Source organism: Rosa rugosa, chromosome 1 (assembly GCF_958449725.1).
Source record: "Rosa rugosa chromosome 1, drRosRugo1.1, whole genome shotgun sequence".
Lineage (NCBI taxonomy): Eukaryota > Viridiplantae > Streptophyta > Magnoliopsida > Rosales > Rosaceae > Rosa > Rosa rugosa.
The window spans coordinates 57,675,136-57,698,864 of record NC_084820.1 but is presented as its reverse complement, the minus strand read 5'-3'; the positions used below and the strand labels follow the sequence as shown (position 1 = coordinate 57,698,864).

General features: G+C 35.9%; 1 protein-coding gene, 2 long non-coding RNA genes and 1 pseudogene across 6 annotated transcripts; 2 read left to right on the top strand and 2 right to left on the bottom strand.

The window, feature by feature from the left end:
* Positions 1-90: 90 nt before the first annotated feature.
* Positions 91-5,892, bottom strand: LOC133725651 (vacuolar cation/proton exchanger 2-like; annotated as a pseudogene).
* Positions 5,893-7,172: 1,280 nt separating this feature from the next.
* LOC133725650 (vacuolar cation/proton exchanger 2-like) lies at positions 7,173-12,447 on the bottom strand. Of its 3 annotated transcripts, XM_062152988.1 has the most exons (13): positions 12,101-12,447; positions 11,716-11,787; positions 11,133-11,399; positions 10,794-10,861; positions 10,667-10,695; positions 10,266-10,462; positions 9,946-10,158; positions 9,714-9,845; positions 9,057-9,173; positions 8,928-8,981; positions 8,576-8,692; positions 8,344-8,437; positions 7,173-7,513 (listed from the first exon to the last, which is right to left on the bottom strand). In XM_062152988.1, exons 2-13 carry the CDS (start codon positions 11,722-11,724, stop codon positions 7,503-7,505), a joined length of 1,308 nt encoding a protein of 435 aa, XP_062008972.1. In that variant the 5' UTR covers positions 11,725-11,787; positions 12,101-12,447; the 3' UTR covers positions 7,173-7,502. The 3 variants fall into 3 exon arrangements, with proteins under 3 accessions (XP_062008972.1, XP_062008973.1, XP_062008974.1); XM_062152989.1 differs by lacking the exon at positions 11,716-11,787 and having other exon boundaries at positions 12,101-12,446; XM_062152990.1 differs by lacking the exons at positions 11,716-11,787; positions 12,101-12,447 and adding an exon at positions 11,867-11,985.
* Positions 12,448-17,329: 4,882 nt separating this feature from the next.
* On the top strand, positions 17,330-19,087 carry LOC133742785 (uncharacterized). Its single transcript, XR_009862732.1, has 4 exons — positions 17,330-17,700; positions 18,104-18,189; positions 18,312-18,668; positions 18,784-19,087. It is a non-coding gene; the product is annotated as an uncharacterized LOC133742785 (long non-coding RNA).
* Positions 19,088-19,818: 731 nt separating this feature from the next.
* On the top strand, positions 19,819-22,366 carry LOC133725649 (uncharacterized). Of its 2 annotated transcripts, none has more exons than XR_009854521.1 (4): positions 19,819-20,138; positions 20,668-20,856; positions 21,441-21,537; positions 21,805-22,366. It is a non-coding gene; the product is annotated as an uncharacterized LOC133725649 (long non-coding RNA). The 2 variants fall into 2 exon arrangements; XR_009854520.1 differs by having other exon boundaries at positions 19,824-20,138; positions 21,895-22,366.
* The last annotated feature ends 1,363 nt before the right edge of the window (positions 22,367-23,729 follow it).

Below are 23,729 nucleotides of genomic sequence, written 5' to 3'. Positions count from 1 at the left end.
TTTTCTTCGAAAACCACTAGAGTTGACAATTAGAATATGTATGTGTATGGAAACAGTACTGAGATAAACTCAAGGCAAGTAGACTTAAAATCAAGAAAACAAAATTTGATTCACAGCCGGAGGCGGCATTGTTGAAAACCATTGCAAAAGTGAAAATTGTGAACGAAAGCTTACAGCTGAAGAGGATCAAACTTGATTATATAAAGGGTGAAATCTCCCAGCTTTTTGGTACCGGGCAGATCATATGGATTTTCTATTACATGATCAGAAAAATAAAGCAACTAACAAACATCATAAGCTTGAGAAATCGTGGAAGAGTAGTTTCATATATATAACTTCTATCACACCTTTGCGTGCAGATACTGTATAGATTGTCAAATGCACGGCCGCCACTCCAACTGTTAGTTTAGTTAGCATCTGCAACAAAGGCCAACACACATTCAATTATTGAACTGGAAGATAATGTTAACAGTATCAATTCTTAAATGTGCGAATGAAGTATCATTCCTACTAAGAAAATCTTCTCATTCCATGGAATTCACATTTTATGTTGTCAGATTCTCAACTTATACCAGGATTAATTTGATTGTGAGGTCCAATTCACAGTCTAACACAATAGAATGTCAGATATCTGGTAAGAGAACATTACCTCAGACACTATATATGCATATAACTAAATACAGTATGGTCCACAAAATAGACAATATCAAGCATTGTAGGAACAAAATACAGGCCTTACAGTTCATGTCCACAGTGGTTACTTGGGAAAACAGCTCTAGCAGTTTTTCATAAGAGATTGCAGTCTACAAGAGTATATGTTTCTTAAAGGAAACTTATTCCGCGCTACATTGTGACTAGCCTATGTATACTCGATTAGAGATCAGATCAGTTTAGGAGATTGTTAAGAGATTGTGAGTGATATACAATGGCTAAATGGAACGCTCTTAGCATGTCATTTTATTCATGTATCTTTCAGTACTATTGATGACATTACTTGTGCCACATAATCACAAACAGAAAAATACAGTTACAAAATAAAAAGCCTGATTTGACACAGATAAAACTTGCGGGATTATGTGATCTTTTATTTTTCATCAATCACAGCTTTAAAAGTGTATCGGTTGTAAAAGCAGGTATAAGGAGATGCATTTGTAGGCCTCTATATGCCCATGCATACAAAGCTGACTCTACTATCCTTTTCTCTTTTTCACTTAAGATGTATAATAAATTGCTTAACTCACCATTTGAAGGATCTACATGTACAAAAAAACTGGCTGCAACTATGAGATAACACAGGATAAGCATCAATCCTTTGAAGTAGTTTGACATCCCTTCCTATAAAAGATTAAGGCAATGAATCTTAGATGAAAAAGATTCTGCAGTGACTAGACTATAATTTTTATGGAATAAGTAAGAACTGTATTATGCAGAAAAATGGAGATGCATAACTGTCAATAATGTAATATAATGGCCAAGGGGAGGCAAACAATATATGCATAACAAACCTGAAATATGATGCAAAAATTATATGCGCTTCATATATAGTGTTCGTTTCGATATAGAGAAAATTCTTAGTTTAATCACTTAACAACACTCCTCTTGGATTATGTAATCAGAAACCTCAACGTTCAGTTCACTGTGCACAGACTTTTCAGTCATGACATAGCATATCTGAAAATTGTGAATGATCCATCTTCACAAAAAAGTGGTTCTACTACCAACTGATTCTGCATCCCCAATTTCTTACCACTTTTTCAATACACAAACTAGAATTTGGAATTGAAAACAATACATCTCCCATGCACAAAATTGGAGATTATAAATACCAATATTATAATTTACAGCTAAAAGGAAAGTAAAAACAAGAAATAATACACAAACCTGCAACATAAATGCCACTGCTAGCACAGCCATAACCAATATAACAGTCTCAAAGAGTTGAAAATTCAAGTCCATGGGATTTCCTATTATCCACCCAACAATTACACAAAAGGGGATCTACAATCATAAAAAGCAAAACATTATCAGTTATCTCCAGAGGGATTGTTAATAAGGTAAGCCTGTTTTAGGAATGGTAATCAACTTTAGAAATCTCTACGTTTCAATGGTCTGCATTGGGAATATGAATTCGAGTCCTTACTGTAAACATAGATGTTTGTGTAGATAATCCAATAGCAACTCCAAGCGTGAGGTCCTGCAAGAAGACTAATTCCATCAATCAAATAAATGAAGTCTTTTAAGGGAGGTGAGGTGTATAATCTTCAAAGCACTCACAAGTTTTTCTCTCATGGAAAACAGGATAGACCACATATTTCCTACAACTGGGAGCAGGATGGCACTGATAAATGCTACAGGAATATTGAGCGAGTCGGATGCTCCCTGGAAAAAACCATTGATCATTAAGCTTTATGTAATCACACAAAACTTGGCCAAAAAACCAGTAAGCCAAGCATCACCAAATAGCTCCACTTAAAATAGAAAACAAGGAATTTAGGAATGGGAAAAAAAACTTAAGAACTAACAGAAGTCCATTTAACCTAACATAAAACAATAATTATAATAAATAGAATAATAGTTCCATATATGATCCAGAAAATCGGACAACCTAAGGTGAGTGTTACCTAGGATTATCTTGAACTCCTAAATGTAAAACCAAGTATTTACCATGCAATTCTTTTATACCAGACTAAATGTCCCAAGGGACAGCATAAATAATAGCATCATATATATAGAAAATACATCCGAAGCAGCATGAACCATTATATGATCAAATAGGAGTTAACCTGTATAGCCTCCACAAGGTATGAAGACAAAATGTACATCCACAGAGCTAAGATAGAAAGCCAGCCAATTGCTTCATTAGCAGTTATTTCCGGAGAAGAATCTTGATCCTGGACTCCTTCCTTCAACAATTGTAAAAGAGAGGATACGTAATCTAACCAAATGCAGTTTGGTTTAGAGAATTCTTCCACTTGCAAGTACTCAATCCGTAAGTCATATTTTATGCATTTCAAGAGATAGCAACATTGAATCATAGGATGCAGTATAACACTGTCATGAGCAAACTAACTTTACACTTCACAAGAACATCGAAGTTAAAAAATATTCAACAGATTCAAATCAGCATCGTTATGTTCAAAGCCTTTAAGCTTGCAAGCAAACGTATCAATAAATACTAACACTCCAGACATGATAGTGATCTCTCGTACAGTCCGTAGTTATGATCCCTCTTTCATAACCGTTCAACCAAATATAAGTAGTTGGAAAGTGTAGGTGAGAAATGCTTATAGGTTTGGTATTCAGTGAGCTTTCATGCTATGATATCACACTTTCAAAAAGAAAGTATTTTTTAATTTAGGCATATTGAGTCTTCTACAGCTTACAAACTACCAAAAACATAGGAAGAAGTATAAAAAAAAAAAAATGCACAATTAATCTTCATAAGGAAAACCAATTGCATTCTATATACTACAAAAGAATTCTTGACTGACCTCATCCTCATCCTCATGAATGGGACTATGACAATCATGATGACTTGTAAACTTAAAGAACAGGAAGCTTGCATATGCCTCTAGCATTACACAGCTACTAAATCGTGAAAGGGATAACTCCGACTTCCCAAAATGCGCCTCTGAGTGTGTAAAGTGAAGCACAGCTGGAAGCATAATCCCCATTAAAGCCATTGGCGGCAATGTAACGTTCACGAGGGCATGTTGCTGTTGCGAAAAGATGTACATATAATTACATAAAGATGGCATGAATGTCAATGAACCCCTGTTACGAGAAGTTCAGCGAATACAGTTCGACAGGAGTATGAAAATCTACCTCGTTGAAAACTTGAACTTTCTTGCAACGGATGGATCCCACCAGTGAAGAAGGCCCATCCAATCACCAAGAGTATATTCAATAAAATCGACCCCAATAAAGATCTCTGAACAACTCTAATCATGCCTTTCCTTAATGCAAAGAGTGATGAAAAGATCTCAGGTACAGTTACAAATGTGACATTTATAAGTCCCCCAACTGCAAACGCAACAAAAAGCAGGTAAACAAAAGGTATAAGCTTTTCTCTCTATTTCTTTTTTTTTTTTAAAGTAAAAGAAATTACTCTGTTGTAACGATCAAAATTTCAACCAGTATATACAGTGGACCAAAAATCCACTTTCAAAAGCAGCCCAGATCGAACAAGAGCAAAACGAAGCTAGTCACTGATCCATAAAAAAAGAAGAAGAGCCAACTAGTAGCTGCCTTCCGATCAACAACAAGGAGACAAAAGAGCACCCTATCACACAACTTTCCACCTCCACCCCTCTAATTGTTATATATGGGAATCAGTAAGTAGTTTTAAAGTTTCTCAATCTGAAGAGGAACTACCCATCCTATATGGCCATAATCAATAGTGTATTCACTGAATGAAGGTGTCTATGACAATACATTGCTGATGCTAAAGATTTCTAATAGTACCTCTCGGTTCTGAGTGCAAAGCGAGTTGCCTGCACCACAAATCCACAATCATGCATTAACAAACTAAGAGTTAGTCTCGGACAAAGTTGCAACAGTTTACTTCTATATTAGATTTGATAAGCCAGCACTTACCCAGTCACATATCCTAAACGCTCTGTTAATGGTGCCATGCCCAATAAGCTGAAGAAGAGGACCCATCCCTAACATATACAAAGTAACTTTTAAGAATTGTAAATGTAACCAGCTGCGAAGTCTATTAAAATTTAACATTGCTAAATCTCAAAGTAACAATGTGTATAACAGAAAAAATGTTTGGTCACTTTCTTCATTCCACAGTTGAAAGATAATGCAAAAGAGCATAAGAAAAACCAATAAATCATCATAACTTTCCTGCTTCCCAAATCCTCTACAGTAGTATATTCTTCTACCAATAAATATGTATTTCATACCTGCTTTTCAGTAACGATATGTAGCCAAATTGCCAAGGGACCAAAGGGTAGCAACATGGTGATCTTTGCATTCAAAAGGACAACATAAAGACTCCTCGGAGTTCTTATCCTCCCAACATTCTTCGAAATCCATGAGTATGCCACATCAGCTCGGGAGTGCAAATGAACCGTCTCAAAATGCAGGGCACCCGTGGCTGCTGATGAGCTAAATGTGAGCTCCTCATGAGCTTCAAGGTCTATCTTCTCGTCTATAGACCCCATCTGCACAAACAAATAATCAACCTGCAGTTAAAAAGGGAGCACAACACATTGACAAAAGTTTGCTGGCTATATCGATCTTCATCTGTTTTGTTCTTCTTTTGCATGTCAAATACAGCTCTTAAATATTCTAAATGCTCGGAATGAAAAATGGAAATCGCAGCAGATGGCATGGAATTCAAGGTTCGTAGTTAAACATCCAATTACACCAGCCTAATCCAAAAGAGCACACCTTTAGTGACAAGTACAACACTACCAAACAGAACCACAGATAGAGAAGAAGCTATCTAACTCAATCCAATTTACAGATACGTACTGACCGAGAAAGACAAAGGGGATCAACTTCTTCTTCTTCTTCTTCTTCAGCCTCTACGACGGGGAGAAAGAGCTGGTGTAGGTTGGGAGTGGAGTCCATGATCATCACTTAAACTGTTGGCTGCTTCGGTATCTCCGAATAGAATAAGAGTTTAATGTAAATTGTAACGCAAGAAAGAAGAATCATCGTCATGGAATGCCGGGAAATTAGTTTCAAGACAAACAGCTTACCTGAGCAGATACGCACAAAGAAAGTTCCGAGGTATTCCTCAAATTTTTGTTTCTTTTCCTTTTTCGTTTTCTCCCTTGTCACCCTTACGCATTCGGTCATCGATCTCCAAGGAGATCCTGGATTAAAAGTAAACGGAACACGTTTTTTTTTTTTGAGAATAACACGTGTTTTCTTTTGTGTCTATTTTTTTTTTTTTTTTTTTTTTGGTCGAGTTTTCTTTTGTGTCTATGAAAGTATAGAAATAAGTTGTTATTCTCCAAAAAAAAAAAAAAAGAAGTTTTTATTTTAGATTTTTAGGTGAGGAAGAAATTTGAACCTGGCCAGCTTAGAAGCGAACAAAAGTAGCGCGAACAAATCTTATCTCAATAGATTTTTGTAAAATAGATTTTTAATGAATATTATATCAATATATTAATAACTCAATCCAGAAAAGATAATTACATACCCTTTCTCTACCGATATGGAGTAGATAAAGAATTTATGGTAGTAGCACAATGATACATAGATTAGGTCCAATCATTTGACGGTTCCATGCTCATAAAGGGAGCCTGTAAACTATTAAAAGAGAGATATAATGAAATAGTATTGGTGAATGAAAACATCCTGCGTATGTTAAAGGATGTTGTTCCGATCAAGTGTCAATTAGGCCACAAAGGCAACTGTGACATCGTCTAGTTGCAGATAGGAAGGACTCAAAGAAGGGACGCACAGAGTTGATCTTGGAAGAGCTAATAAAACCCAAGGGGCAAGGTTGAGTGCAACTGGTCTTGTTTTCTTCTCTCATCTATAAAATCAATTTTCTCAAAATCAAAATCATTTCAAAGTACAACAAAAATGAACTTGAACGGCCAATTCAAAGAAATTTCTTATTTTAACCTTTCTTTTTTAATTACATAACAATCCCTATATCAAATTTAAGACTTATCTCTCACAAATAAAAAATCTATGCCACTATACCAATATACCCATGTTATAATAATAATACTAAATATTAAAAAAAAAAATTGAAGGTCAAAAGTCGTGGTAGGCCTGTGACCTAAAAAACCAAAAAACAGTGGTGGTAGGCGGAACCTTGACTTGATACGTCAAGTTAATGTCAAGTAGTTTCAACTCGACTCATATTTGAAGGATTAGATACACAAGGGATGGAATCTAATTCCTTGCGTCTCAGATACTAGTGGTTACTGGGAATGTTCTCTACATCACTCATATACTTCAAACCTGGTGTTTGTTGCAAAAATGTCGTTAGGATCAGACTTTCCCATGGTAGATCACTCTGCTGCAGCATTTTACTTTATGGTTTGCCAGAGGTTTACATTATTTAACCACAGTTATAAGGTGTTTCTCATTATCAAGAAATAATTTTCTTCGAAAGCCACTAGAGTTGACAATTAGAATATGTATGTCAGTATGTGTATGGAAACAGTACTGGGATAAACTCAAGGCAAGCAGACTTAAAATCAAGAAAACAAAATTTTGATTCACAGCCGGAGGCGGCATTGTTGAAAACCATTGCAAAAGTGAAAATTGAGAATGAAAGCTTACAGGTGAAGAGGATCAAACTCGATGATACAAAAGATGAAATCTCCCAGCTTTTTGGTACTGGGAGATCATATGGATTTTCTATTACATGATCAAAAAAATAAAGCAACTAACCAACATCATAGGCTTGAGAAATCGTGGAAGAGTAGTTTCACAAATATAATTATATAACTTCTACCACACCTTTGCGTGCAGATACTGCATTGATTTTCAAATACACGGCGGCCACTCCAACTGTTAGTTTAGTTAGCATCTGCAACAAAGGCCAACACACATTCAAGTATTGAAATGTTAACAGCATCTTAAATGTGCCAATGAAGTATCATTCCTACTAAGGAAATCTTCTCTTTCTATGGAATTCACATTCTTTGTTGTCAGATTATCAACTTATACCAGGATTATTTTGATTGTGAGGTCCAGTTCACAGTCTAACACAACAGAATGTCAGATATCTGGTAAGAGAACAATACCTCAGACAATTTATATGCATATAACTAATAAATTATGGTCCACAAAACATATCAAGCATTGTAGGAACAAAATACAGGCCTTACAGTTCATGTCAACAGTGAAAACAGCCCTAGCAGTTTTTCATGAGAGATTGCAGTCTACATGAAGAGTATTTATTTCTTAAAGGAAACATATTCCACTCTACATTGAGACTAGCATAAGACATATAGAGCCTATGTATACTCGATTAGTGATCAGATCAGTTTAGGTGGTTGTTAAGAGATTGCGAGTGAGATCCAATTACAATGGCTAAATGGAACGCTCTCAGCATGTCATTTCATTCATGCATCTTTCACTACTATTGAAGACATTACTTGTGCCACATAATCACAAACAGAAAAATACAGTTACAAAATTAAAAGCCTGATGTGACAATTAAAACTTGAGGGATCATGTGCATTTTTCATCAATCGCAGCTTTAAAAGTGTATTGGTTGTAAAAGCAGGTATGCCACGAATTAAGCCATAAAAAGAGCCATATTTTGTACACCTCTATATGCGAATGCATACAAGGATGACTCTACTATCCTTTTCTCTTTTTCACTTAAGATGTATAATAAATTGCTTAACTCACCATTTGAAGGATCTACATGTACAAAAAAACTGGCTGCAACTATGAGATAACACAGGATAAGCATCAATCCTTTGAAGTAGTTTGACGTCCCTTCCTAAAAGAATAAGGCAATGAATCTTAGATGAAAATGTTTATGGAATAAGAACTGTATTATACAGAAAACTGGAGCTGCATAACTGCAATAATGTAATATAATAGCCAAGGGGAGGCAAACGATATATGCACAACAAACCTGCAACATAAATGCCACTACAAGCACGGTGATAAAGAGTGTAGCAGTCTCAAAGAGTTGAAAATTCAAGTCCATTCGCTCTCCCATGATCCAACCAACAACCACACAGAAGGGAATCTATAATTATGAAGACAACAAATATTATCATCCTTTCCTACTATCCACTTTATGAGAATAAAAAGTCTTTCACTTTTGCCAGATCTAGAGAGTGTGCAATGATGGAGTGCTGTTTTACATAATGTGATCAACTCAACGAAATATTTACCAACTAGCAAGTCCAAAAGTGGTCAGCGAGGGTTCAAAACATTATGTCCTATGTCAAAGGAATACAACAAGAAAGTCAAGTCCTCACCACAAACATGGATATTTGTGTCGATGATCCAATCGCAACTCCAAGTGTAATGTCCTGTAGATAGAGTAATTCCATCAATAAAATAAACGAAATCTCTAAAATGATAGTTATGAATCTCAAAGCACTCACAAGCTTATCCTTCATGGCAAACATGATAGCACTTGCATGCTCTGCAGCATTTCCTACAATAGGGAGCAAAATGACACTGATAAATGCCACAGGAATGTTGAAAGAGTCTGATGCTCCCTGCGAGAAACCAAATATATCTTGAGTTATCAAATAATTACACACAAAAAAAAAACCAATAAATCAAAAGTCTAAACTGTTCTTCACCAATGTTCACCAAAAAAAAAAAATTTGCTTAACAACAAAATAGAAAAAAAAAATTTGTCATAGGACAAAGAGAATGAAGAGCAAGTTGAAGTAGGATAACAAGTTCTGATGCCAAAAGTTATGGACGGTTGAACAAGCCACCTATACTTGATGATGAGGTAGAGCATATGGAGCACCAAGAAGGTTGGTAAAGTTCTAACAACTGGAGTAATAATTAAGGGTTTGCATATTGAGCGGTTCTTGAAGGGTTCAATTCAAGCAGCTCTTTGTTTCAGGGAACAGGGACTTCATTAGCAGATTCATAACGGTAATTATAAGAAAACATCAAACTTCAATTTGATGGATGCTCTTCCTCAGGTGATTCACGAAACTTAGAAAAACTACTCCTAACATCTCAAGCTTACAAATACAGGCATCCAAAGCACAGTTAGCAGTATATCAAAGACACATTACCTGGATGGCATCGACAAGGTATCCGGACAAAATGGACACCCACACAGTTAAAACAGAAAGCCAGCCAATTGCTTCCCAGTGAGTTATCTCAGGAATCTCATCCTCATCACAATCTTCATCATTGTCTCCTTCCTGTAAATTGCAAAAGAAATGATGACCAAAGGAACTAAATACAAATTGGATCAGAAAATCTTCCTGAAACACTCAAAAAAATTGAGCAAACTTAACTAACCTCATTAATGGGGTTATAAAGACTACGATGACTTCTAAGTTGAAAGAAAAGGTAGCTTGCATATGCCACTAGCATTATACAGCTACTAAATCTTGAAAGAGCCAACTCTGACTTCCCAAAATGCACCTCTGTGTGTGTAAAATGAAGCACAGCTGGAAACATTATCCCCATTACAGCCATCAACAACAATCCAGAATTCACGACGGCAGCCGACTATTGCAAAGATAAGCACATTTGAGTAAATGTTATTTGACCAAATTTAAATGAATATCAAAGCACTATATCATAATGGATAAAGCTCAGCTAGATATGTAATCTACCTTGTTGAACACCTGAACTTTATTGTAATGAACGATCCCACCAGAGAAGAAGGCACAACCCAGAACTAAGAGCATGTTTGACAAGATTGACCCCAACAACGATTGTTGAACAACCCTAATCATTCCATTCTTCAATGCATAAATCGATATGATCATTTCTGTTGCATTTCCAAATGTGGCATTTAAAAGTCCCCCAACTGCAAACAGTAAGTAGGTTTAGAAAGCTATGAATTTGAATACAAGGGAACTACCTATCCATATGCATCAAGTAAACTGAAAGACAGACTATTTGGCACTGGGGACTTAGGTTAAGAATATCAACCTAACCAGTAATCTCTATCCACATTCTAGCTTTTCTAGTCAACTAACACCAGTTGGCATAGTTTAATTTCTAATAGTACCTGTTGGCCCTGTGTAGAAAGCGAGTTGCCTGCACCACAACATTTGCCCAACTAAAATGTTAGCCGTGGACAAAATCACGAGTCCTATGACAATTTAATACTATATCTAATGCAAGCTATCACTTACTCAGTCGCATATCCTAGACGCTCTGCCAAAGGTATGATGCCCAATAAGCTGAAGAAAAAGACCCATCCCTAACGTATACAAAGTAACTGTCAATGAATTATAACAGGGATGAAGTCAATTTAAATTATTGGATCTAGAACTAAGAATGTGTTCAAGAGAAACCATGTTTGAATATCATGCCAATTAAATAGCAATGTGATCTCATCCCAAGGTTAAAAAAAGAAACTGAGGCAAGCCAAAATAAATTCTTCAACGCATTCCTGCTTCCTAAACCCTACTGCATTTCTCTCCTAACTGAAACAATTTATTGTAGTGATAAAATATAGGAGGAGTACATACATGCTTTCCAGTAACGTAATGTAGCAGAATTGCCAGTGGACCGAATGGTAGCAACATGTTGATCTTTGCTTTTAATAAGACAATATAAATACTCCTCACAGCTCTCATCCCTATATGTCTTGCAATCCATGAGTTTGGCATAACTGGCCGCGAAGGCAAATGAACCATCTCAAAATCCAAGGCCTCTACTTTATTCGTAGCCGCTGATGAGCTAAATGGGATCTCCTCATCCGATTCAAGGTCTACCTTTACACCTATGGCTCCCATCTGCATACAAATTACCAACCAATATAGAAGGAATCATAAACCAGGAATGCAATTACACCAAAACAGTACTCACAAAACCTTAGATAGTTTACACTATTGGTGAAGTAAATCAAAACATCGACAGAAACCAAAAATATTAATGTTTAGAGTCATTCAATCCTGAGTGCTTGTTTCCCAATAGACATTATCAACAACGCAGAAATGCAGTTACACCAGGACCCCAGACACAAAAAACAAGATAACTTTTACTTATTTGGTAGAAGTAACTCAACACATTGAAATCAATCATTTATACCAACGGTTAGAGTCATTCAACCTTGGGCATTTATCTGCAGAAGATCAACTCAAAGGCAACAACTCAGCCAAAAGCAGTAATTTTATGAGGACCCTATAAGAAAACAAATCCAAACGAACAAAATTTAAGAGCTTGGAATACAAAAAATAGCAGAAAAACCAGTTTCCCATACGGCTCAGTAAATTTGACAGCTTTTGGAAGTTGCAGTAACATATGTTGCAGAAGAAGCCATGTGGAATTCAAGCTGGGTACTTGCAGATCAATCTAAACCTCCAATTAACACCTACCCACTTTAAAAGAACTCAACTTTTATCTTTTAGTGACAAACTACAACACTACTAAACAGGACACAGTAAACAGATCAATTCAATCCACAGAGACAGGTAGTAAAAGACAAAGGAAATACCTCAGACCCAGAAGCAAAAATGGATTGGATTTGATCAACTTTCTTCAAAGTCTTGGCCTTTTTGAGAGATTAGAAGAAAATAAAAGGTGGGTGTGTCTGTTACTGGAGCCTACCACTCTGAAAGTGGAGATAATCAAATGGGCTACTTTGGTTGCTCCGATCAAATATTGATAGAATGAAGAAGAAGATGGAGAGTCAATAGTGGAGAGATGGCGTTGAATGCCGGCAACAAGCAAATAGTTGAGTTGAAGACAACGAAGTAAACTAAACAGCACGAAGGTTCTGCGAAGTGTCCCTTCCAAGCTCATAATTCTAAATTGTTTCTCTGATCTTTCAATTTTCTTTTGTGTCACACTCCCACCAATAACTCTTTCTTACTTGATTTAGATTCAAAAATATTATAATTTATTTGTATTGCATACATTTATGTCTTAATCTACTACATGATTCTATGACATGTAACATGTTGACCCAAGTAGGAAAACATAAAGAATATACTCGTTTCTATTGTTGTTGTTTTGTTAGACTCGGTGGAGATTACCTAGCACGAGGATCTAAATACGATTTGTGTTCAATTGGGATTTTTTGGAGATTTGATGCAATTACTGATTTTCGATTCTACGAGAATTTTTAATGAGAACGCGAAAAGTTAAAATTTGAGGAATTTTGATTAATTTTTATTGCGTTCATTTAAGAGATATTGAAAAGTTTAGTTTTGATTTTTCCTTTTTTTTTTTTTGAAAGGAAAGACGACAAACTATATTAAATGAAACTAATGAGTATATGGGGCGATGCAAAAGCATAGAAAGAAAACAATAAAGCATAAAAAGATGCACAAACGCATCTATAATGAAGAAATAACAATAAAGGATAACAAGATGCACAGACGCATCTAGAATGAAAGGTAACCAAGATGTGACTTGATGCCGAACGACATCGCTGCACTGCATATGTCACGAGAGCAGTGAAAATGTAATAGTAACCGTAACCGTAACCGGTGATATGATCACCTAGGAGAGGTGATTCGCTCACCAGGAGTTCGAAAGTAACCGAGGGTGTCAGAAACTCGAAAATTAGCAAACGAACTCCTAAGAACCAGAACCAATACCATATCAAAATGAGCAACTGTCTCGGATTCAAGATCCGAATTTGGGTGCGACCCGGGTCCCAAATTCGAATCCAAATCCGGCCTGAGTTCAGAGTGAAAACTGCCAAAGCATACATAACTAAAACCCAAACCCAAGTGGATATCCTTTTGGCACCCAAACTTTTGGGCCCTCTAGCTCCGGCCCGTCTGGGAGTGATGTGGACACCCGAACAACTGGGCACCCATGCGCCATGCCACCGCACCGCCGAGTCGAATCGCCGCACCACCGAGCGTCGCCCCGCCTGGGGGAGAACGAGCCTGGAAGAGCCTACCAAGCAAGCTAGAGAAGAGAAGCCCCATATCGAATCGATCTGCCGGTCCATAAACGGAATTCCTCCCCGCCGGAGAAAGCCCAAACTCGTGTCTGCCGATACTCGCCGGAGAATGCCCAGGCATCTTGCCATCCATCGCCGGGGCAACACCGCGTCATGCCTACTCCGCTGATCCGGGCTGCTCAACACTCGCACACCCAACCGCAACAAGGCTGGAATCGATCTAGCACTATCCTCATCGCCAACCTTGAGTCGCGCCCGCCGTGGCCTCGACCACCCACCACAGTGATCCGCCGCCATGGAGGATGGATAGTCTGTCGCCCCCTGTACCGAGCGAATCAGCAAGCCGCAACGCTCTATCATGGAAAGCAATGAGAAAGAAGGGACAACAATGTCCCCACTCCATGAATCCATCACCAGAGAAGATGAGGGAAAATGTCCCCTTTGAACAAGGAGGAAAGTACTGCAACCCTTCACCCAGAGGTGGCGGCTGCGCAACCCTAGCAGAGCTCTGCTAGTCATTTGATTTTTCCTTAATTTGTTCTCTTATCATTCATTATCATCTTTGTGGACTCGTAATTTTATTTGCGTTATTTACTAATTAAATTTTGACATTATAAAGAGAGAAATTCAAATAGAAAGAAAAAATTAGGATGAGAAGACAAAAGTTAAGACAAACTAATAGCAAATTGTGAATATGTCAATTCCCCTCAATTAACAAGAAATGTTGAGAAACATGACCATAGGTATCGAGGTCTTTCCTTAAGAGGTGAGATGATATTGATACTACGTTAGAAAATCAATCGAAGTTGAAGAAAACTATCAAGCTTTAGCAACCTCATTAATTTGCGTTTTAATGTCTTTTCACATCCTTCCGAAAAGAACAAACCAATAGGAATATACTCAAATCCAATTGTAAGCAAACAAAGTGGAATTTATCACTAATTTATTTAAGTTGTAGCAGTGATTTATACAAGAAGTAAATGATATTTGTAATGGACTATAGTTATTAATTTTTTGTATTATACTGGAATAAAACACATACTTACATTTAAAAAAAAAAAAAAAACTTTTGTACTTCATATTTTTAAAAGCGATTTATTAAAATTTTCAAATTTTTAAAGCCAAAAGTATTATACATGTACTATATATATTTTTTTAATTGTGCATTGTACACATATTATTCAACAAAAATGAGTATAAATTAATATTTCAGAACTAAAAAAATTAATCAATTGATTAATTAAAATATTTTACCGGACTTTTCAACAAACTATTTAATGAAATGTCTAAATAATACACGTATGTATTTTTCGTGTACTATACACATTCCATGTGTTACTAACTATGATTGTGAATCATTTCTTAGAGGTCTTAGAGCATCTTTAGCAATGCTAGCCATTTTTGAGTCAAATTTTAGCTAAAGTAGCTAAAAAGTCATTTTGGCTAGCCACTTTAGAAATACGTCTGTATCAGTGCTCTCTATTTTAGCTAATTTTAAATTTATATTATTTTTTAAAGAAATATTAAATAGTTTAAATGTATTTATAAATTATATAAAGTAACTCAAAATGAATGTTTTAAATTATAGAGAGCTTTATCTCGCTTTCTATATTTAGGAGCGAGATAACTAAAAGTTATAATAGAGAGTCACTTAATTAGGAGTCTGATGCAGCTACTAAAATAGATAAAAAGTTAAACATAATCTCTAAAATAGCTAAGGAGCCAAAATAGAGAGTCTGCTAAAGATGCTCTTATGTCTTTTGTTTTTTATGAAATAATGTTAATTATTTATTAAGATAAACTAAAAGATATGGATAATAAAGAAGTGACTGAGTTAGAACAGTGTTCTTTCTATGAGAAAGGGGATGGACAAAGGACTCAATATAATTTCATGGCCAATTCAAAGAATACCAATTGATATGTAATTGAGTGACTATTCAAGTTAACGTTCAGAATCCATTGTGTAATTTATCTTAGGAATATTAAATACTCGTTACTCCTCATACTTTTTGCATGAAAAACAGTTTAGTCCAAATTTTTTAAATTAAACAGTTTAGTCCTTATTCTTTTTAATTCTCACACAACATGTCCTAAAATGACTATTATACCCCTCACTTTTTATTTTTTTATTTTTCTCTCTTTTTATTTTTTATTTTTTCTGCCTCTCTCTCTCTATATATATATATACATATACACACACACACACACACACACACATACATATATGTGTGTGTGTGTGTGTGTGTAGAGAGAGAGAAAAAAAAATAAAAAGTGAGGGGTATAATAGTCATTTTAAGACATTAGCCTCATCCAAGACCATGAAAAGGATAATGTTTCTTTTTCTTTTTCAGGAAGTACCCCAATCACTTCAGATCTAAATTTGCTCACCACTTTTATTTTGTGGTGATATCTTGCTACGTCATATAGAATTAATTAAATACTTAAATTATATTTTTTTAATAAAACATCATGATTAACTATAATTATGTTCAGTGGCGGAGCTAGAAAATAATCTCAACTGGGGCACTCGAAAGTTAAAAAAAAATAAACAAATGAATTTAAACTTAAAATATATCAAAATTGTAATAAAAATAGGGAAAGATCAATATCTATTTTTGTGCTAAAAAAGACCAATATATTTTTTAAAGTACATATTTTATTAATAAAACTTATAATTTTTAGATTTTAGACAATTTTTCATAATGGAAATAGAATTTATCTTTGAACTTTGTAACTATATGAAAGAATACTATTAATGTTTTTTTTTTCTGAGAAGAAATACTAGTATTAATGTTAGAAAAAAGAAAGGAATAATAAAAAAGAAAATATTAGCACATTGCTAAGAAGAAATTATAGTATTAATGTAAAAAAAAAAAAAACACATTGCTGTTACCAGCAATCGAACCAATGACTAGCCAAAACACATGCATCTGCCTCAACCACCAAGACAAGGCAGCCCTCAGTTATAATGTGCAACCAGATTATATATATTTCAAATCACACTGGGGCACGGGACCCACTGTGCCCCAACGTGGCTCCGCCCCTGATTATGTTTTATAACATGTGGTAGTTTTATATTGAGTGGTGATGAGCAAATTTAAATCCAATCACTTCACGCTCGTACCTAGACAATGAACGCATACCAAGTTAGACCAGTTATTGTTAATCAAGTCAAGGAATAACTTAACCAATAAGTAGCTTAGCAGTATTGCAAATTTGCAATCTGCCAACCTCTTCCTCCATGACAAGATACACACACACACATATATATACAGATCTAATCCAGAGCGGAGCTCCGCTTTGAAATTAACGTGTGAAGTTCGAGTTTTCGGTTACTTTTCGGTCGCATATCCACATCTCGACCGTTCAGTTTTTAGGTACTAGTGTATAGATCATCTCTGCAAATTTTCAGCTAAATTGATGATCGTTAAGGTATCTAACTCGCTTAAACCAATGGACGGACTGAATCTGTCAACTTGAACCGTACTAGCTTTAAGACAATTATCAATGCCTTAACGATCATCATTTTGGCTGAAAATTTGCAGAGACGATCTATACACTAGTACCTAAAAACGGAACGGTCGAGATGTGAATATGCGACCGAAAAGTGGCCCAAAACTCGAACTTCACACGTTAATTTTCAAAGCGGAGCTCCGCTCTGGATAGGATCTGCATATTATACATACATCTAAAGACGGATCCACTGTTACACTGTTCATTCTACAGTAACATCCGGGATTGTCGATTTTGCCCTTGCTATTTCCCATAACTACACGCTGCCATTCTCTCCTTTTTTCTGGAAGCGACTATCTACACCGACTCTCTCCTTTTTTCTGACTCTATGTATTGGTCTAGCTACACCGACGGAGGCTATCTGGAAGCGTCTATCTACACCGACAGAGGCTTTTGTCTACATCAGCAGGTTTAGTCATCCATCAAATCCAATTCCAAAGCCACCATCTTTGCTGCATAACCAAGCTCAAAAGCAGAACCATTCATCCAGAGAGATCAATTATCAAGAACGATTGAGAGAGAGAGAGAGGTACCGGCTGTTTCTCCAATTCAGTTCTCTCCAATTTAGACGAATCAGAAACTACTCCAGCTCTGTTTTCACAATCCAAAAGAAAGAAAGAAAATCCAATTCCAAACGACTCCGATCGTCTTCTTCAGCTTACAAGGTATGCTGATCTGTTTCTCTCTCTTCTTTATCTCTCTAGGTTTTGTGTGTGTCTTTTGATTGCTCTGCTTTTTTATGTGATTAGAAACTAAAGGCTTGAATTTTCGGGGTATTCTTGATTGCTTGATTCAAATCACTATTGCTATCATTATTATCGGCATCATTTGGTTTAAGATTAGGTTAAAAAATGGTTCAATCCTTTTGTAGAAATTTCTTTTGGTACAAGGTAGTCTTATGTATTTGATGTGTGCTACATATATGCATTTTTTTATTTCATGAAAAACTATGTCTGAAGATTAGATACTTGGTAGGATTTAGAGGGTTGGTAATCTATTGATAGAACTTTTATATTATGCAATTGGGTGCTTAAGTTGATTTTGATTAGCACTACTTTTGGCCTTAAGGCAACATTGTTCTGGAGAAATTTGAGAGGAGGTGGCATGAAGTAACAAACCAAGTGGGGGAACATATCACCTCGAGTACTATTCTGGTAATGTTCAGAAGATACTTTAATATATTTTTAGTCTGTAACTATGGAGCTTATCAATTGTATTTGGTTTGCAATTGATACTATAGTGACACTGCAGTTTGACTATGCCATTTTAAAAACAGTTTGTCTGCGTTGATGCAATTGCATAATTCACTACTCCTGAGCTGAACATCGCTGACCAACCAAAATGGTGGGAAAGAAGTGTTCCGAAGTGCTTTAGATCAAGCTAGAGATAGATTAGGTGTTGTACAATTCTATGGAAAGCACTGTCTCTGGATTTTGAGCAATGGAAGAACTGTATGCAGTAGTGATTCTGTTTGGGAGGTCTTCATTTTTTATGCCAAAAGTTGTGAATGCTTCTTTAATGCTGATCAACACAATGATATGGCAAAGCCATAGTAGACGTAAAGAAAATGTTGGACCAATTTCATGAGTTGCCCAATGCCAACAGCATAATTTTCAGAAACGCTAGATGCAAGGTAAAGGACTTGGTGTTATTTGTTTTTATATCCTCTATTTCCCCCTTTAATTTCCAAGAATTTCATACCACATAGTCCATGTTTGTTCTGATTTAGATTATTTGGTTATACACAGGTGCTTTTTAGTATTAACTTTTTGAAGTTATTCAAGAAACTGATGTCGGCCTATATGGAGAAGTCAGCACTCAGCACTAGATCTTCTACTGAAGCTTTCATGTGGCTAAAGACCCAAGAAGCGCAGTGTAGAGAGAAGTTGTAGTAGCACTTGACTAATCTTGAAGAAATTTAAGGTTAAATCTCATTGTTTGCACAACAGACTATTGCAAAGAATATGAGATACATTCAAATGTTAAAGGTCTGAGATGCATTGCCTCCAATCCCAGAGTTGGAATATCAGCTGCAGACTATTTTTAAGTAGACATACAGATAAAATCATTTTTGTTGATCTCGCAGCATCGCGCGAGGGGCATATCTAGTATATATATATACACGTTGGTAAAATACCAGTCAACTAAAGTCTTCCATGAGAACCAAGGGAATTGCCTATCCATCCATGATCAATCAATCAAAATCTGCCATGGATTCTATCATTGATTCTCTAAGTCCAAGTGCATTAGGTTGTCTGAGTTCTAGAACTAAAACTTTCTAGTAAAAGAAAGAAAATTGTATGGCTCTCCAAAATTTGAAACGGTAGTTAAAACACAAATCAACGTACACGGTTACTAATCTATGAAATTTCGCTAGCCATCATATACTATTAGCTATAGGGACACATGAAACATATGTCAAATAATCCCACATAATTACAAATTCAAGTGCATTAAGCTACTGTAGACAAACAAGAGAGTTAGAGAGAGCTGCCTCTATTCGGGATTAGTTAACAGTTACTTCATGAACCTTCAACCATATCTAGTTCGCCTGACTATATTAGGTTTATTTGACCATTCATTCAAGTAACGTCACGTGCCAAATACTGGGAAAAAGTGGTTTCAAGATTTTACAAGGTAATAGCAAATACAATTTGGCTATAGAAGGTCTTTCTCCACCTAATAAATCAAAAAAAAAAAAATTCATATAAGCACTATTAATAAAGCGAGCAGCCGTTTACTGTTCATCTTGGGGAAACTTTCGAACTTCCGATTTTGCCCCTGTTTGTGCCCATGATTTACAGAGAAACAGAAAGGAGACAGGTGGTTTGCATGCAAGTAGAAAGGAAGGAGACGACAGAGAGTGAGGGAGACTGGGAGAGAAGGGAAAGTTCAGAAGAAAGAAGAGAAGCAACCAGAATCCAAAACCGCAAGCACCAAACACCAATCGGCAAGCTTTTCAGATCAAAAACAAAGAATCCAAAACAAACGCAGACCAATGCGTGCGTAATTGGTCAAATCGGAATATCTGATTGAGCATCCATTTGATCAAATCGGAGGATCCGATTGAGCAATCAGATATTTTTGATATATTGAGGTTCAGGTAAGCTTCTTATTTGGTCGATTGGTCTGACATTTTGGTTTTGAATTTTGGGTGCGATTGATTGGATTTTGTATTTCGGTGCATGCAATTTTGGGTAGTGCGTATGACTGCGGTTTTGTGGGTGATAGAGATTTTGTCTGTGTTCCCTCACTTGAAATCAAACTCATATTGCAAGTGTGCTGGGTTTTCCTTCACGTCTGCTTATTATTATATAGTTGAAAAGTACAAAAGGATTACCTAAATGGCTAAATGGAAGGAAGAAGATACAAAGAACAAAGGAAGAAGATTTGTCATAGGTTTCGTTTATGCAATTTGATGAGTTTAAGGGAAAGATTTTTTTTTTTTCCTTTTTTTTTTTTTTGGTTGCATGCGATTTTGTAATATTTGTTCTTAGTTTTTGGTGGACAAAGAAAATGATTGATCATGGGGAATAATATGATCGCTTTCAAAGTGAAGGGTTTGCTCTGACTTGATCTGGGTTTTCCCCTTTTTCTTATTTTGACTCAATTTGTGGTTCTAATTTGAACAGTTCACTCTTCACAATATAATACTAGACTGTGTGAAAGAGAGGCAGAGAGAGGGAGATAGAGTTGCAGCATGCCTGTAGCTAAGAGAAGAGAGAGGGAGATAGAGTCTTCTTATTTTGAAATCGAGCAGAGGAAGCTAATTATATTCTGAAATAGTGGGAATTGCAGAAAGGTCAGAGAAGAAACTGAAGGTAAGGAAAAAGGTTATGCCTGTGTTACCAATAATTCGACCAATATGTGATTGTTGAGGGTTTTTGCTTTTGTCTGCCAAAAGGTTATTAACTAGAGAGAACAAGATAACCATGTGGTCTTTATTTCCTCGCTATATTGAAGTCTGGAAGTATACACATACATATGCAGCTCTGATACCAAATGAATTGATATGTTCTCTTTAATTGGCTACATCTATTTTGTAATTACATTAATTGATGTATAGATTAGGTTCTGAAGGCTTCCAATTGACTTCTTGCATAGAGGAATTAAAACTTTAGTTTGGAAATAAGAATAATTATACTTTACGTTTTTGTTTCAAGTCATTTAGACTGTATGGTATCTCATTCTTATCAACAACACTTTCTTATCTATTTTGTTTAATTTTGTGCTCAGGAAATGCACATGGATTGAAATTTTATGATTTGTATAGTTGTTTATTTAGTTTCTTCTAATCGATTGGAATTTAATTTGTGCAGTGAAAGTTTTTGTTGCGTTTTTCTTTTGTTAATTGAAACTTATTTGATTCAGTTGTTCATGTGTGGAATTTGGTTTTGTTGTGTAGCCTGTGCTTTAGGTTTTGGCAATCATTTAATGTGAATCTGGAGGTTGTGCATATTGAAGTAGCTCAGAGAACCAAGCTTTTTCAACACTCTCAGAGGGTGAGGAAAGAAAAGTAGATTTCATTAGTTCAACACTCTAGAAACTAACTCTTTATATAATAACTCAGCTAAGACATTAAAAAAAAAAAAAACATAGAGGTGAGTTGTTAAACCAATACAGTTTTTACTTGACAATTTCAAATACTGCATTTTCTGACCCAGTCACCTTTAAGTTAAAAACTGTACAAATCTGTGTAGAATCTGACTTTGTGAAAAGGTATTTTCCATCTATTTCCCGTCTAAATTTTATGTATATACAAAATGCAGACACAGGCATGCACAAAATTGCTAGAATCATGAAGCCAAGTCTTCCAGCAAAGAAGTTGTAAAGGTACTTATATTTGAATCTTGTTGCAGGGTGATATCTCAGGATTGGAAGTGAAATCCCGGGACATTGGATCAACCATTACAACTCCATCGAAAAGGAAGAGTAAGAAAAAGTCTGAAGCAACAACTTCTGCTCAAGCCTCATCCTCATCAGAGAGCCTTACTCACACTGCCAATGCTTCCCCAATGATGACCATTAAGGTCATATTTGGAGTGGCTCTTGTGTCTGTCATCCTTGGCATCATTCTTGGGAAACGATATTAGCTTTCGTGTATTGTGGTATTGGTTTGGCCCCTCAGGTTTTGGTTTATATTTTCCCTTGGTATAAATTATGCACAGCTGATTGAAAGCTTTGTTTTTATGCTTTCAAGCTTATAGTTTTTGAGGTTTTTGGTCTGGGAGTTTATTTTGATGCCTATGCTCCTTGCCTGTTTGCAAAGCAAAACACAGCTAATTCATGTATTGTTATTCAAGTTTGTATCAAGTTTTCGATTGGGTTGCAGGTGCTTTAAGAAATCTTATTTTTACAGCTTTTTCAGAGTACTAATTAAAATTTCACCTTCATTTGTTATGAACTTCTTTCAACTTTCTATTTCAAATAACTCAAACTGGACCAGCATCTTATATGCGCATGTGACGTAGTTTTACCAAGACCCGTTGAAGATTAGTGCAAACATACACCAGACCTTTACACTTTCCTATTTCTCATAACATGTAGAATATGAAAGAATTGCTCCAATCACGCATTCTTTTAAGGCACAATAACCAATTGTATATAGCGAAGGCACATCATATTCTTCGTTAGGCCAAGAAGTATGAGTAAGGAGGTCGTAGCTGCAGTGCGCTCTTGAAATATTATTTCATGCCATGACAATTTTTTTTCGGTTTGAAAAAGAAAAGCACAGGCAGGCCTCCCCGGCTCTTTTGCCTCCGGAAGAGTAAGAAGCTCGAGCACATTGGTAAGGAAAGCAACTCTCCCACCTTTTTGAACAAGCCAACCATGTCCCTCCTGCAACCTCATCTCTCCCACCTATTATCTCAAAACCTTCCCACTGTCTAAGCCTTTATATTTTTCCCATTGCAAAACACAAGCAATAACCCCCAGCTCATAAACAAATAACAAATCACTAGTCCTAGTCTGGTCATTTCACTTGCCTCTGCTGATATTCATCTCTGTTTTGCAAGAGAAGGAGAGGGCACACCGGGTGGTCTTTCCTAATGAATCATTGCTTGTCAAGAACTTTAAGTGAATAACTTTTTGTGTTGAATGGCTTGAGAAATCAAGCTCAGTATGCTTGTATCTATAGACGTTTACATTATAAAGTCCTAGATTACAAACTTATCAAAACAGAACTCTACTCTATCAGAACAGAAAATATCCTACAATTCAAAATACAAGATAAGAAAGGATGAGGTACTTGAATCTAAACAATGTGATCAGATGTAACAGATGATAAGAAACAGCTTCAATTTGAATTTGAATTATTTGAATGATATGGTTTATCAGAATTCAGACACTAAAGATGAACTAATTGCTATACGAGTATCAGATTAATTACGTCCTACATTAAAACCTCCAATAAAACAAGGAAACCATGTATAAAGATTATCGTAATGAAAGATGGTAGAACAACAGCAGTTCTGTGAGATTACTTTTACTTCTAGCAAGTCATATGAAGAAATTTAAAAACTGACATAAGCTTAACATATTTCATGCCACAGGATATATTGGAATGTAAAAACTGTTGAATCTGAATGTTGACTCTTTGTACTTGTAATGAAACTCTGAAGGAAACCCAATTGGTCCACATTATGTGAAGGAAACCCTACTTTCAAGTCGGTTACTTAGAGTCCAAGTCATTAGT

Coding starts and splice junctions, on each gene's coding strand:
- LOC133725650 (XM_062152988.1), bottom strand. Junction 10,696..10,793: donor CGTCTAGGATATGCGACTGA/GTAAGTGATAGC, acceptor GTTGTGGTGCAG/GCAACTCGCTTTCTACACAG. Junction 9,846..9,945: donor TTTATAACCCCATTAATGAG/GTTAGTTAAGTT, acceptor TGCAATTTACAG/GAAGGAGACAATGATGAAGA.